A 13,623-nucleotide genomic window follows, 5' to 3' on the forward strand; every position below is an offset into this window, starting at 1 on the left:
AAAATGTATAATGAAGCAATAGAATTCTTAATGAATCAGATAAAATTGAGCATAGGACTGGCCAGATATGGGATGACTGACGTAGTTGGCCAGCTTAAATATATTGCAATATATGGACAAACAATCCCTGTTTTGTTTAAAGGGTAAGGCATTTTTCAGTAGCAGTATGCACAAAATGTCTCTTGTCTTAAATATATTGATAATCGGTATAATGAGTGCTGAGGACTCTTGTAATTGTATGTATATAAATATATATATATATATATATATATATATATATATATATATATATATATATATATATATATATATATATATATATATATATATATATATATATATATATATATATATATATATATATATATATATATATAGAGGAAATGTCTTGTTACATTTTATATGCCTGCAGCTGAACTACATGATTGTCGTTAAAATGACCAATTTGCCAATCAATCTATGGCAAAACGATACCAGAGATTCATGTTGAAATATGATATTGAGCTTAGCTTCACCTTTCATTCAGGTTTTCACTTCCCTTGTGGGAACTCTATGCCACTGGAACACAAATACAATTATAGTTCACTCATTCATTGCACAACAAGAGCCAATTACCAATAATAATTTCTTCTTTAAATAATTTAAAAATATTTATATTTTCTATTCGGTATTATGCCTATTTAAACTAGAAATACACATTACTCCTGCTTTACATCCTGGACATTGAATTTACAACTGATCATTTGCCTGTAAAAACTGAAGTATTCCTTATGTGAGAATACATAAATGCAGCAGCCTACACTGTATGGGAATTAGCAGGGAATATTCTTACAAAAGGGACATTACGACACAAAAAAAAATATTAGTTGCGTAAATAATACACACATCATTCACTCAAATTAAATGGATACATACAGAATATGCAACAATTAAGTAAACATTATTTAGTGTACTTAAGGTCAGTAATATTCAGTTTATTGAATATTTTCTAAATGCATATGGGTGGAAGCAGCAATAAAAAATGTTCCTCATTGCCTAACAATGCAATCTATTTGGGTCCACTTGCTTTAAGAGAATGTGCAATATAGTCCTCATTTATATATACAAAAACGGACTAATAAGGTTTATTTACAAAGTCAAGTTCAAAGGGCAAAATTGGGCAATAAGCTGCATTCATGAAATAGAAATTTTAATATAAGCTTCATCTCTTGGAAATAAGAAACAGTCTCCAAAAATGGGGGGAATGTAATATGTTACATTCTTACATCCTTTTTCACAAATGGCTTTTTTGCACATGGCTTTTGCGAAAATGTGCAGTGTATGTAATAAAATTTTGCAATCGCAAACCGTTTTTTGCAATAATGCACAATGTAATATTCAGCAGCGAATGATATTACATTACGAGCAGCGCTAAACACTTGCAAAAACGCCATTTTAAATAACCCTTGCCATTTTTAATTACATTCCCTTATTATCAATTAAAAACTCTGCACAATTTATGAAATTATCTGGTTATTATTCACTAACCTTCTCTCAGCAACCTGTTTCTCTACATTTAGCTTTGTGTCAGAGTTGGTTATTTTGAAAGACAGTTGTGGCGCATGCTATTATGCTGGAACTCTAAAAACAATTTCTGAATTTTGCACTGGCTTTCAAAACGAGCTTTACTGGGTATGTGTGGATCATATAACCAAAGAAGCACCATTAGAACAAAGCTTTTGTGCTACTATGGTGTGTTAAAGAGACAAATAAGTCATTTAAACTTACTATTAATATACTATTTTTCCTTTTTTAGGTTATTTTTGGTGCTAGTCTGGCATGTCTGCTTTAAAGTGTTCCAGCATGTTTTCTGGGAAAGTAATGAGAATATTAATTCCTTAAAACATTGCCATTTTTTTTCTTTGGCTCAAAAAAAATGTGCTTATGACACAGCCTGTAAATATTTGCCCTCAAACCCACCCCTCACCTTACTCTATAAACTGTAAACAGAAAAGAATAGAAAAGAATATAAACAGATTAAAATGTTTCTTTGGCATTTCTAGAGTCACAGCCGTAACATGGAGTGTTTGTTCTTTTGTTACAAGACAGGCTTTGCTTCCCGGCATAACCACAGCAGCTGCTATTGCATAAAATGCTTCAGTGTACTCTTATCACAGTGTTGAAAAGAAAACAATCTTCTGGTGGTTTATTCTTGATGCCGAAAGATCCACTGCTGGAATGGATCTGCAGGGTTACACTGAACCAGGCTGGGGCTGGCTCCATCTGAAGTTACACACAGGTTATAGGAGGGATTAAAGAGGAGTTGCTCCTGGAAAATAAAATTAAGCAATTTAATTTGCATGACATTTCTTTTGTATTAAGGTGACTGCAAATCTAGGAATCAGAATAAGGTGAGATGGGATATCCAACCATTGTCTTTACATAATGAAAGAAAATGTAATTTCAATATTCATTCATTTTCAGTAGTTTACAAAGCAAGTAAAGCTGCATTAGAAATCTGTTGTTCTTTCAGACTCTTGACCAACATAACAGTCAGGTCTCCCCCAGGCATCAGCTGGCTTGCAACATGTTTCAGGAATCAGAGCCAAGAGTGTAGAGAATGTTAGCAGACAGACAACTACTGCTTACAACATGCAGGTAACATTAAAACCATTGAAATAATGGATGCATATTGGAAAGATGCTTATAATTACATTATCACTCATTATGCTCCATGTCTAACAGTTAGTCTGCACACGTCTGATAGGGTGCTTTGCAGGGCAGTTCCTGCCATGAGGCAAGGTGAGCACCTTGCCTCAGGCGGCAGTGAGTGGCCAGTTACAAGGGGCGGCAAAAAGATGCCTCCTGTAGCTTTAAGAGCCAAATGTCCGGCTCTGCTAGTGAAGAATGCGCAGTACACACTCTTGCGCTAGCAATGCAGCCCTTTTGTCCTGCTCTGACGCTAAACTTTTAAGCATGGAGCGGGAGAGGCATCAGGGTTGCTGCCTCAGGCGGATCTCTCCTGGTGCTTTGGGTAATGTTGTAACATCACTCCTTTAAAACCCGACACGTAAAATCTTTCGACTTAATGGCCAATTAGTATTAAAAGAGAAGGAAAGTCTTCTTCCACTTGGAGATGACAAATGTTAGGCACCCCCAAGTGATTGTGTAACTGCACAGGCCCAGGGTTATACCAGTGAGCACCATGGATCGATCCTCTTCTGGCTTCTTCTTTCTTCTCACGGCTGAGATCGAAAAGCCAAACTTTAACTAAAAAGTCAGCTATTTCGTTTTACTGCGCATGCATCTGCCCCGGAAGCTGGAAGAGGATCGATCCATGGTGCTCGATGGAAAAACCCTGTGCCGGTGCAGTTTTCTGCTGATAGGAGCACCAGCCCGGGGTTTCAGGTAAGTAAATACAATCACTTGGGGGTGCCTAACATTTGACACCCCCAAGTGGAACAAGACTTTCCTTCTCCTTTAAGACTTATTCTGCATGATTGAACTGAATGCATTACAGCTTTCTGCAAGCACTTGATTTAGCCAAGGTGGTGTGGATTTATTATGTTTATTAGAAAATAAACAAATAAAATTAAATAGATTAATGTTACATTGAGCAGATCATTTGCTAATATTTTTCTGCCACTTATGAAACTACCCCTGACCACCAAATACTATCAATGCTACCTTAATTTATTTTTATGCAGTCATGTGGTAGCTTTTAGTTTAAAAATGCAGACTTGAATGCTTCAGGACAGAAATCCACCCCTTGTACACAGAAGGTGGTAACTACTGGGTACCAAGCAGTATGGACAGTATAAGGATATTTCTGTCCAGCAGTGTTGACCATTATCATCTATAGAACAAAATGGTGAGCAGCTGCTCAAAAAAGTCAACCACATTCTGATGAATTCACACAGGTATAAGCTTTGATGAATGTGTAAAAAAACAAAACAAAAAAACAATAAAACAATACAGGAAAATGTTCCTGATGGTTGGTAAAGTTAACCATGTATTGTAAAAGCCAGCATACCCTCTGCAGCTCCCATCTCTCTTCAGGAAGTGGGGCTGTGTCTCGACCTTTGTAATTACACGGCTTAATAAGAAGGGAACCATGGGAAGGCTGGAGACACATCTCTTTCTGAATATTGTGTCGAATTTCATGTCTTGAAGTGTATTCAAAATACTACAGAAAAATGAAATATATGTAGATTTTTGTTATGCATGTACACCAAATAATTACATTTCATGGATGTTACAACTAAAGGTGTTGGTCAACTTTGCTAAAGGAAAACCAAACCAAGTGCTTTTCCAATTACTCTCCATAGACAACAATATATCAAAATACCTCTGCTTTGGAGAAGGCCCATTCCAAACAGCTGTATGAATATGCAGAGCAGAAATGTTAATGACATACTATCTATACACACTACACTTTACATAGTGAACTGAATTAAACATCACAGCCCTGCCTATATTCCAGATGCAGAAAACAGAGTGTGGCCCACCAGAAACCAGTTATGAGGGATAGGGTGAGCAATCGTTTGTGTTAACGGGGCAGACAAGGGCCATGGTCTATTTAAGAATAAGCCAGTAACTCAGAAGTTATTTATGATTAAAGGTTGACATACTCAATCAATATTTCAATAATATAATATATATTATAGTGGACTTCATGGACTGCACCACCTTCCTTTAAGCTACCTTGTAACTGCCCCTGTGCAAGGAAATCCAGGATGTATAAAAGTGAATAAAAAACCCGCAACAAGGTTCTTGCAGTGTCAAAAATAATGTATTATTGCATAATATGTACAAGATATGTTTCGGAATGGGGACAGAAATGTCGTTTGTACATACTGTACAGTTGTGTTCAGAATAGCAATGTGTTTTCCATACACACAAATGCATTGGGCTTGTCAATGTGTTCTTATGCAAATTGCAACCTCTTAAGTATTGATTAGCAATTTTTTATCCAGACAAGGCAGCAAAATTCTGCATTTTGCCATCTGCAATTTTTTTTCTCCAAAACTATGGCAAAAATCTGAGGCATAAAAATTTTGCAGTCACCATAATAAAAAGTGCCCATTGACATTCATGCATTTGGACAAAAAAGAAGCGCAGACACAGGGTCGCTGAGACAAAAAAGTTGCCAAAAAAACGCCCATCAACTTTAATGCATTTGCAGTGAGAAAAAATTGTCACGCGTATAAAAAATGTTGCCTATTCTTCTATCCATTCGAATGGTAGTTTTCCATTATCTTCCATGTCTTTCAGGTTTTGGTTGCCATTTTAAAGGATTTGAGATCCTTTTATGTGAGCAGTCTATAATTTTCTGCACTTCTTTATATGTTTTCCCCCTCTCCAATTAACTTCTGATTAACTTCTAATCAAAGTTCTTCTGAAAGATGTCTGGAACGAACCATTTTACTCAGATTTTCAGAGAGAAATGCACTATAACCAGCATGCAGAACATTTGCTGCCTTCCTTCCTTAAAGGGATACTGTTATGGGGAAAAAATTTTTTTTCAAAATGAATCAGTTAATAGTGCTGCACTGAAATCCATTTCTCAAAATAGCTAACAGATTTTTTTATATTCAATTTTGAAATCTGACATGGGGCTAGACATTTTGTCAATTTCCCAGCTGCCCCTGGTCATGTGACTTGTGCCTGCACTTTAGGAGAGAAATGCTTTGTGGCAGGCTGCTGTTTTTCCTTCTCAATGTAACTGAATGTGTCTCAGTGAGACATGGTTTTTTACTATTGAGTGTTGTTCTTAGATCTACCAGGCAGCTGTTATCTTGTGTTAGGGAGCTGTTATCTGGTTACCTTCCCATTGTTCTTTTGTTTGGCTGCTGGGGGGGGGGGGAAGGGAGGGGGGTGATATCACCAACTCGCAGTACAGCAGTAAATAGTGATTGAAGTTTATCAGAGCCCAAGTCACATGACCTGGGGCAGCTGGGAAATTGACAAAATGTCTAGCCCCATGTCAGATTTCAAAATTGAATATAAAAAAATCTGTTTGCTCTTTTGAGAAATGGATTTCAGTGCAGAATTCTGCTGGAGCAGCACTATTAACTGATTCATTTTGGAAAAAATTTTTTTTCCCATGACAGTATCCCTTTAAATAAGGGGCGTAGTTGACACCTGTTTTTCACAGAATGAATGACCTCACTAATTGAACTCCACACTGATATTATTTGGAACAAGCTATTATTATTTGGAACAAGCCTCAATTAATAATTCAGTTACACAGAATCAGCAGCATGCATGTCATGACATTTCTATTACTCTACTAAACCTACTAGTAAATTATTTGCCATGTAAAACATAATTTCTACTAAAAACAGTGATTGATCAAGGAGTGATATCAGACTATTATTATTCTGAACACAACTGAATTATGTAATAATAAACAAAGTTTGATGCTGCAAGACCCTTGGTGCTGGTTTTTGAGATATATATATATATATATGTATATAGATATATATATATATATATATATATATATATATATATATATATATATATATATATATATATATATATATATATATATTTAGTACTGTTATACAATGCAATATATCACAAGGCTCCCAAATAATTTCCTGTATAGGACCCAAGTGAGATTCTCTTGACAGCCTTGGCTGTTAATAATCAGCTGTTATAGAAATACACTTCCCAGTTTCCTCCAACAGCTGATGCTGGGCATTGAATAGCTGTGAAACTGCAAACTGAATTATAAACCACTAACAGGCCCGGATTTAGGGAAAGGCCCCCTAGGCCCGGGCCTAGGGCGGCAAGATGTTAGGGGCGGCAAGAAGGCGCCCCCTAACATCTTGTGTAAGTCGGCTGCTCCTGATAGATACGGCTGGCTTTAGGACCGCTCCTCCAGCCTATCTCCCGCTGTGGCTCCGCCCCCTCCCACTCCTCTCTGTGTTCGTGCTGCTGCTGCCTCTGCTGTGCTGCGTGTGTCCCAGCAAGGTGATCTGTTCCTGGTATGTACATTTAATATTTCCCCTGCAGATCTGCTGTATATCGGCCATGTAGAGAAATATGTCATAGTCAACTTGCAGATTTGCTGCAGGTGCAGAATCACAAGTGTTCTAACTTCTAAACCTGTTACAGATTTTTTTTATGTCCCTTTCCTGCTTCCTACAAAATGAAAACCATTTCAGTTCTTGTATTATAAGGGATAATGTACCCCCTACTGTAAATGATAAGGATATTAGAAGTCACTGAGGGGTTCTGTGACCATATAAAGGCACAAGGCTGCAGGGTGAGTTATACAGGGAACTCTGAGTATCACTTATGTATTATAATGGATAATGTACCCCTACTGTAAATGATAAGGATATTAGAAGTTACTGACGGGGTTGTTCTGTGACCATATAAAGGCACAAGGCTGCAGGCTGAGTTATACAGGGAACTCTGAGTATCACTTATGCATTATAATGGATAATGTACCCCCTACTGTAAATGATAAGGATATTAGAAGTTACTGACGGGGTTGTTCTGTGACCATATAAAGGCACAAGGCTGCAGGCTGAGTTATACAGGGAACTCGGAGTATCATCATGTATTATAAGGGATAATGTACCCCCTACTGTAAATGATAAGGATATTAGAAGTCACTGAGGGGTCCAGTAACCATATAAAGGCACAAGGCTGCAGGCTAAGTTATACAGGGAACTCGGAGTATCACTCATGTATTATAAGGGATAATGTACCCCCTACTGTAAATGATAAGGATATTAGGAGTCACTGAGGGGTTGTTCTGTGACCATATAAAGGCACAAGGCTGCAGGCTGAGTTACACAGGGAACTCGGAGTATCACTCATGTATTATAAGGGATAATGTCTGCTGAGAAATAGGAACTACAAAGATTATGATGCTGCCAAGATTTGACTTTTTTATTTTATAATAAATATTTAACTGATGCTGCGGCTGCCCACTGTAGCACAATTGACAAACTTATCAAAACAAGGGACACATCTCTCTCTGCATCTATGTATAAAAAGGTGTCTATATATAGAGAATATATATAGATATATCTCAAACAAGCCTAACTGCTAGTTGATCCATCTGATCCACTTTTGCATAAATGTCCTGATTGGAAAAAGATTCACATCCAGAAAATGCGTGCGCGGGGGGGGCGGCACAGTAGCTGGGCCTAGGGGGGCAAGGAGGGTAAATCCGGCCCTGACCACTAAGCACAGCCCTCGACACAAGAATCTATTGAGATCTCCTTAAAGATGCATACCTGATTAGTGCTGTACATTAAGAAATACATTTATTTGTTTACCTGGTTTCCACCAAGTCCATGGCAATTGTACATGATCAGAGGCTTCTCTCCATGATTTTCCCCTCCAACATCCAAACACAATTCTCTACCAACATTTTTTAACTAAAAAAAAAAACATACAATTTCACATCATAAAGGGTGTTGCTTGATCCTCTTTTTCACGCATCAAATATGTTACCTAAGTAACCAAAGTTGGATTGTGATGTTATTAGAAGCTCCCATTGAGAGCACAGTGGGAGCATATTAGACCCCTTTCAATACCCGAAACTGAATCTTCCAGAACACTTAACAAAGTACAGAGTTTCCAATGAAACATATTATTTGTCAGCTATATCAGAATCAGTGTTTTGTTCATATTAACAGGCATCTAGCTCCACAGTGGGAAAATCCAAGCAACATTTAGTTTAGAAAAGTAAAACTGGAGTGCAACCATATGGTTACTATCACTAGAGAAACATATTGGCCTCATGCAGATCATCATATAAAATATGGACTCCGGTCTGGTGTAAACATAATACACAATACAGTAATTTATGTATCAATACATAGCAGACTGCAAAGTCTGCATTGTAAAGCATTCCTTTCAGTTTGTTACTGCTCCTAGTAAACACTAGTAAAGGAAGGGCACCTATTGGAACATTTTGGCAGCATGGTCTGCCTGTAACAACTTATGTGATTCAGATATTATAACACAGAATTAGGAACAGTGACAACTGAAAAGGGGCACACTGTCTGCCACTGTTCTTCCCCCTGTGTCATAGCCCTTGGAATTCCTGAAACACTGTAGATGCTTATTTACAATGATAATTATATTAAGCCATTTAGCCAAGTAGTTTCCGCCTATCACAAATCAAGTAGGAAAGGATTTTGAAACTTTGGGGTTGAATGATCAAATACCAAACCAAAGAATTTAGAAGAACTCACAATTTGATATTAATGTATAAAACTTCCTGGCAGTCAAGGACATTTTAAAGAACTGACACATTTATCATACATGTGTGATTTGGCAGTCAAAGACCATTCTGCTCTGGGGGAACCCATTTAAATTCTGATTTTCCAATGCAATACATGTGGAAAGAAAGAGTTTGGAGAATTTTAAGGTTTAAATGTTTAATGTGAAAGGTTCAGTAAAGGTTAAAATCTATCATTAGCATTCTGTACAATTTGCCGACCATTGATAAATCATCACAACTGTCAGGAGCAGGAGTATGAGTATCTACATCACTATAGCCATACTGGCACCTACTTCAGCTCTATAGCATGCAGCCAAAATGCACTGCTGCATGAAAGTAATGTTGCATGAACAGATATTGTCCTGGAAAGTTTATTTATTTAATGACACCTGCAGGGCTGAGGCACCCAAACTGCAGCCATTTATTCACATTGAGTGCCAGATTTATATGAGGGGTGGAGAGGGAAAGTTAAATAAAGCAGACACAAATGTTCTGTCAAGTCACACTGAAATTAAAAAGCCTTTGAGACAACGAAAAGAAAGTTATATTACTTACATCTCCATGTATCAAAGGGTTTCTTTCTGGCACATACATCTCAGGATATATATTATCCAGATACCAAGTAAAGTTTTTACATTGAAGTCGATGCCTCAGATCCAACCGTTTGGACAAATCTCCATATTCTTTCTGTACAAAAGAACCATGTCACGGCACATGTTAGTATCACACTGACACAATTCTTAAGGTGGGAAAAGCCGTCTTTCTTTACAGTCACTAAAACAGGAAGGCCTAAAAAAATACAGCTTATAGCAGCTCACTTCATGCTACACATTTAAGGGAAGATTTATCAAAATATGAGAATTGAACTCTGCATTCCGGAACTGCACCCGCCCGGGTTCCTCCACTTTTGGCACCCCAAGTATAAATTGCCTTTTCTTCTCCTTCAATTTTTTAATTTCAGATTTTGCTGTTGCGTTCAAGAAATAACAAAAACTATATATGTTTCCAAATTTAAATAATAGGCATGTTGCAGAAAGTAGACTATTAGGGCATCATCTTACCGACTATACTCACCCTTTTGACAATATTTGCAGCTTCTCTGTTTCTACGATAAAAGATTTCTTTATAATCGTCCATCCAGACTTCCGCCAGACGCACTTGGTTACGCACAATCACTTGTGTTCCTTTAGGAAAGGTATGAGGACTCTTGCTCCGAAATACATGGCCAACAACAGAACAAGGCAAGATCTCTAGCTGTCCACCACACTGCCATACCTAGGTTGCAAGAATTAGAGAGCACACTCAATAATGTGCAATTGAGTTTGTTCAAATGCATTTGGGCAATGACACACATTGCTTTTTCCCCTGCAGGTAATTATGACAAAGTGCCTCAATTTGGAAAGCATTTTCTATAGTGACACATAATTAATGCACAAACTCCTGTTGAACTTTAGAAATAATCACTTATAGAGAAGTATCAGATGTAGAAAGTAGTGATCAGTTACACATTCTCTCACTGGCCATGATGGGGACTGAACAGGTGAGCCTACTGTGGAACTCTACCATTAATACTTAAGAAATGGATATTCAAAGTAATATACCTGGGTTTTCTGAGCAGCTAGACAGTAAAGAATAAGTAAAATCTGGGCTGAACTGAATGCGCAAGGGTTTCATTACAACAAAGTATATAATTACCACCTGTCTTTGAAACTGAAATTGGTTCATGTATGTGCAGTATATTCTGCTCACATATATGTGTGTGTTTCTGTGTGTGTACACACAAACTAATGAACATGCTGTCATGAAAGAAGTTTCATATTTCATGATTTTGTTTTATACTTCAATAACCTGTTTTCTGTTAACAAAAAAAAAGTGAAGAAATGCTAAAATTAAATATGAGAATTTCGTAAACACATACCGCAGATGTGAAAATTTACTTTAATGGCAAAACATCACCCTATTTCCAGGATTAATGAAGAAAAGTAAAATCATTTGAATTAGAAATCGCTGCACTAACTGTACTCACTCTAAAGGACATTTCTATATTTTCTCCACCCCAGATTTCCATCTCTTCATCATAACTTCCGATGTGTTCAAAATAGTCCTTGGAGATTGAAAAAAGCCCTCCAGCAAAAGTGGGAGACCTAGAGAATGTGAATAGAACACATATCACTAACTTTTTTTGAACATTTTTTATTTCTGGGCCCGTCGGACTATACTAAAGGCAATGTCATACAAAAGGCCAATCTGCTCCCATCCACCCAAGCTTCAGTATGTACTGACAGCTATGAGAACACCATCTCATTAGCGGGCATGACTGTGTAGGAGTTGAAATTCAACAACATGTAGAGGACCACAAGTTGAACATCTTTGTCTTTACACACTATAATAAATACCCTTTATAAAAAAAATGTAAGCTGTGATTATATGATATGCCAGTCACAGCTGAAACATAATAGATACATGATGCATGGTACAATGCCACAAAATCTACAATACATTATGTGAATCCTTTAAAATTTTGTATGGCAGGGTAGCAAGGATAATGCCACTGTTCTCCCCAAAAATATTGCATCTACAGTTTGCCAAAGATCACGGATTCTCGATATTCTTTAAGGATGGTGCACGTTCTGCAATGGCCACTTCCCATTGGCAAACAATACTGTGTAGAGATTGAACAGCACCATCAATTGTTGAGTAGTTTAAAAAGCCTTTATTTGTGCTTTTGTGGGCATCACCGCAACGTTTCAGGCCATGCGGCCAAGCTTGATAAAAGGCCGCATGGCCTGAAACGTTGCGGTGATGCCCACAAAAGCACAAATAAAGGCTTTTTAAACTACTCAAGAATTGATGGTGCTGTTCAATCTCTACACAAAGATCATGTGGACAACAAGAAGCACACTTGAAGAAGATGTTTTGTGGACAGATGAAGCCAAGATTTTTTGGCCTAAATTAGGAGCGTTACATTTGGACAAAGAAAACCACTGCATTCCAGCAGAAGAACTTTACCCCTACCATGTTTCAGAGATGGGATAGTGTTCTGGTTTGGGCCTGTTTTGCTGCATCTGGGCTTGGACAGCTTTCTGTATGGTGGAATAGGCTAAAATTCCTCCATCAATGTGCAGGCCTGATCAAGTTACCGCAAATACGTTTAGTCACACCAAATAGTGAGTGAAAGTAAGTGAATACTGATTTACCTACTTTTGCCACAGGCAGATATGTCATTGAATAATTTTTTTTTAATAAATAGATGACCAAAGATAATAATTTCTGTTTCATTTGTTTAACTAGGTTTTCTTCATCTACTTTCAGAACTTGTTTCAAAATCAGATGATGTTTTAGGTCACATTCATATAAAAATATAGAAAATGTTAAGGGGTTCACAAACTTTCAACACCACTGGGGCTGTTTAATAATAATAAAATAATTCTCTTTTGCTCTTACTTTATTGGATAGGTTTCATCTTTCCGTCTTTTGTTTTCTGAACTCGTAAGTCCTTCCCAGCCAAACGATAGGCTCCAATCAAAATTGCCCCTGTTGTGATTATTTCCATAAGGGGACGGGCTGGCAAACTGAAATGTATTTAGGTCAATGCTGGTGATGTCTGGGCTGACCACAGAGGTGTAATTTTCTGCAATCCTGGCCAGGAGTGGCTCTAGCCAGCCATAGTAACATTCACCTAGCAGAATTACAGATGGAAAAAAATGAGACTGACTGTTAAAACAACCATAATGACAGAAATTACTAGAGCCATCTGATTTAAAGGCAGCAATTTACAAAAATCAGGTGCTCGCTGATTCCCGGACTGTTTTCCACCCATGTAATTACTGCTTTGTAACACAAAATGCTGCCATTTTGAAGCTTTTGAGGCTTTGTTTGTCTTTGATTACATCACAGGCTCCATAAAATCAGTATGATGACTGTACTTATTAGTGAAATTAAAAATAAGACTGATAAAAACAGCGACAGAGAACATTTTTGACTGAAAAGAAAATACCAAACAAATGTACCACAAAATTAAAATAAAAATGTTCTAAACATGTTCTGAAGCTTTAAAGCTTACAGAAATGACTGTTCAGTTCCAAATACTTTGACCTTTAGTAGCTGTTGAACTGTCATCAAGTAACTCAACAGGCTTTGCATGTTAATCTATTCATACACTTGCAGTTTAACAGCAGCTGAACAATGCTTATTGCTGACCTTTCACAGTAAAAACAAAGTAAAATTCAAATATTAATCTGAAGAAGTTTATTAATGGGGCAGATATTAATGAAAATAACACTACACATAACAATATTATGCACAATAACATAAACCTCCACAGCAACATATGTGACTAAGGAAAAAGTCCTGCATTAATATTACATGTAGACTTCCTGTATTTTTCT

At 37.1% G+C, this 13,623-nt stretch overlaps 1 protein-coding gene across 1 annotated transcript in view; it reads right to left on the bottom strand.

Annotated features, from left to right (window-relative positions):
* Positions 1-953: 953 nt before the first annotated feature.
* Positions 954-13,623, bottom strand: part of galnt3.S (polypeptide N-acetylgalactosaminyltransferase 3 S homeolog) — a 28,114-nt gene continuing 15,444 nt past the window's right edge. Inside the window, exons 5-11 of the mRNA XM_018238839.2 lie at positions 12,680-12,914; positions 11,262-11,379; positions 10,310-10,510; positions 9,791-9,922; positions 8,283-8,384; positions 4,013-4,165; positions 954-2,308 (exon numbers count right to left, since the gene is read on the bottom strand). Of these exons, the coding sequence (XP_018094328.1) occupies positions 2,186-2,308; positions 4,013-4,165; positions 8,283-8,384; positions 9,791-9,922; positions 10,310-10,510; positions 11,262-11,379; positions 12,680-12,914 (1,064 nt within the window). The 3' untranslated portion in view covers positions 954-2,185. The remainder of the gene's footprint in view (positions 2,309-4,012; positions 4,166-8,282; positions 8,385-9,790; positions 9,923-10,309; positions 10,511-11,261; positions 11,380-12,679; positions 12,915-13,623) is intronic.

The sequence above is a fragment of the Xenopus laevis genome, chromosome 9_10S (genome assembly GCF_017654675.1).
Source record: "Xenopus laevis strain J_2021 chromosome 9_10S, Xenopus_laevis_v10.1, whole genome shotgun sequence".
Taxonomy (NCBI): domain Eukaryota; kingdom Metazoa; phylum Chordata; class Amphibia; order Anura; family Pipidae; genus Xenopus; species Xenopus laevis.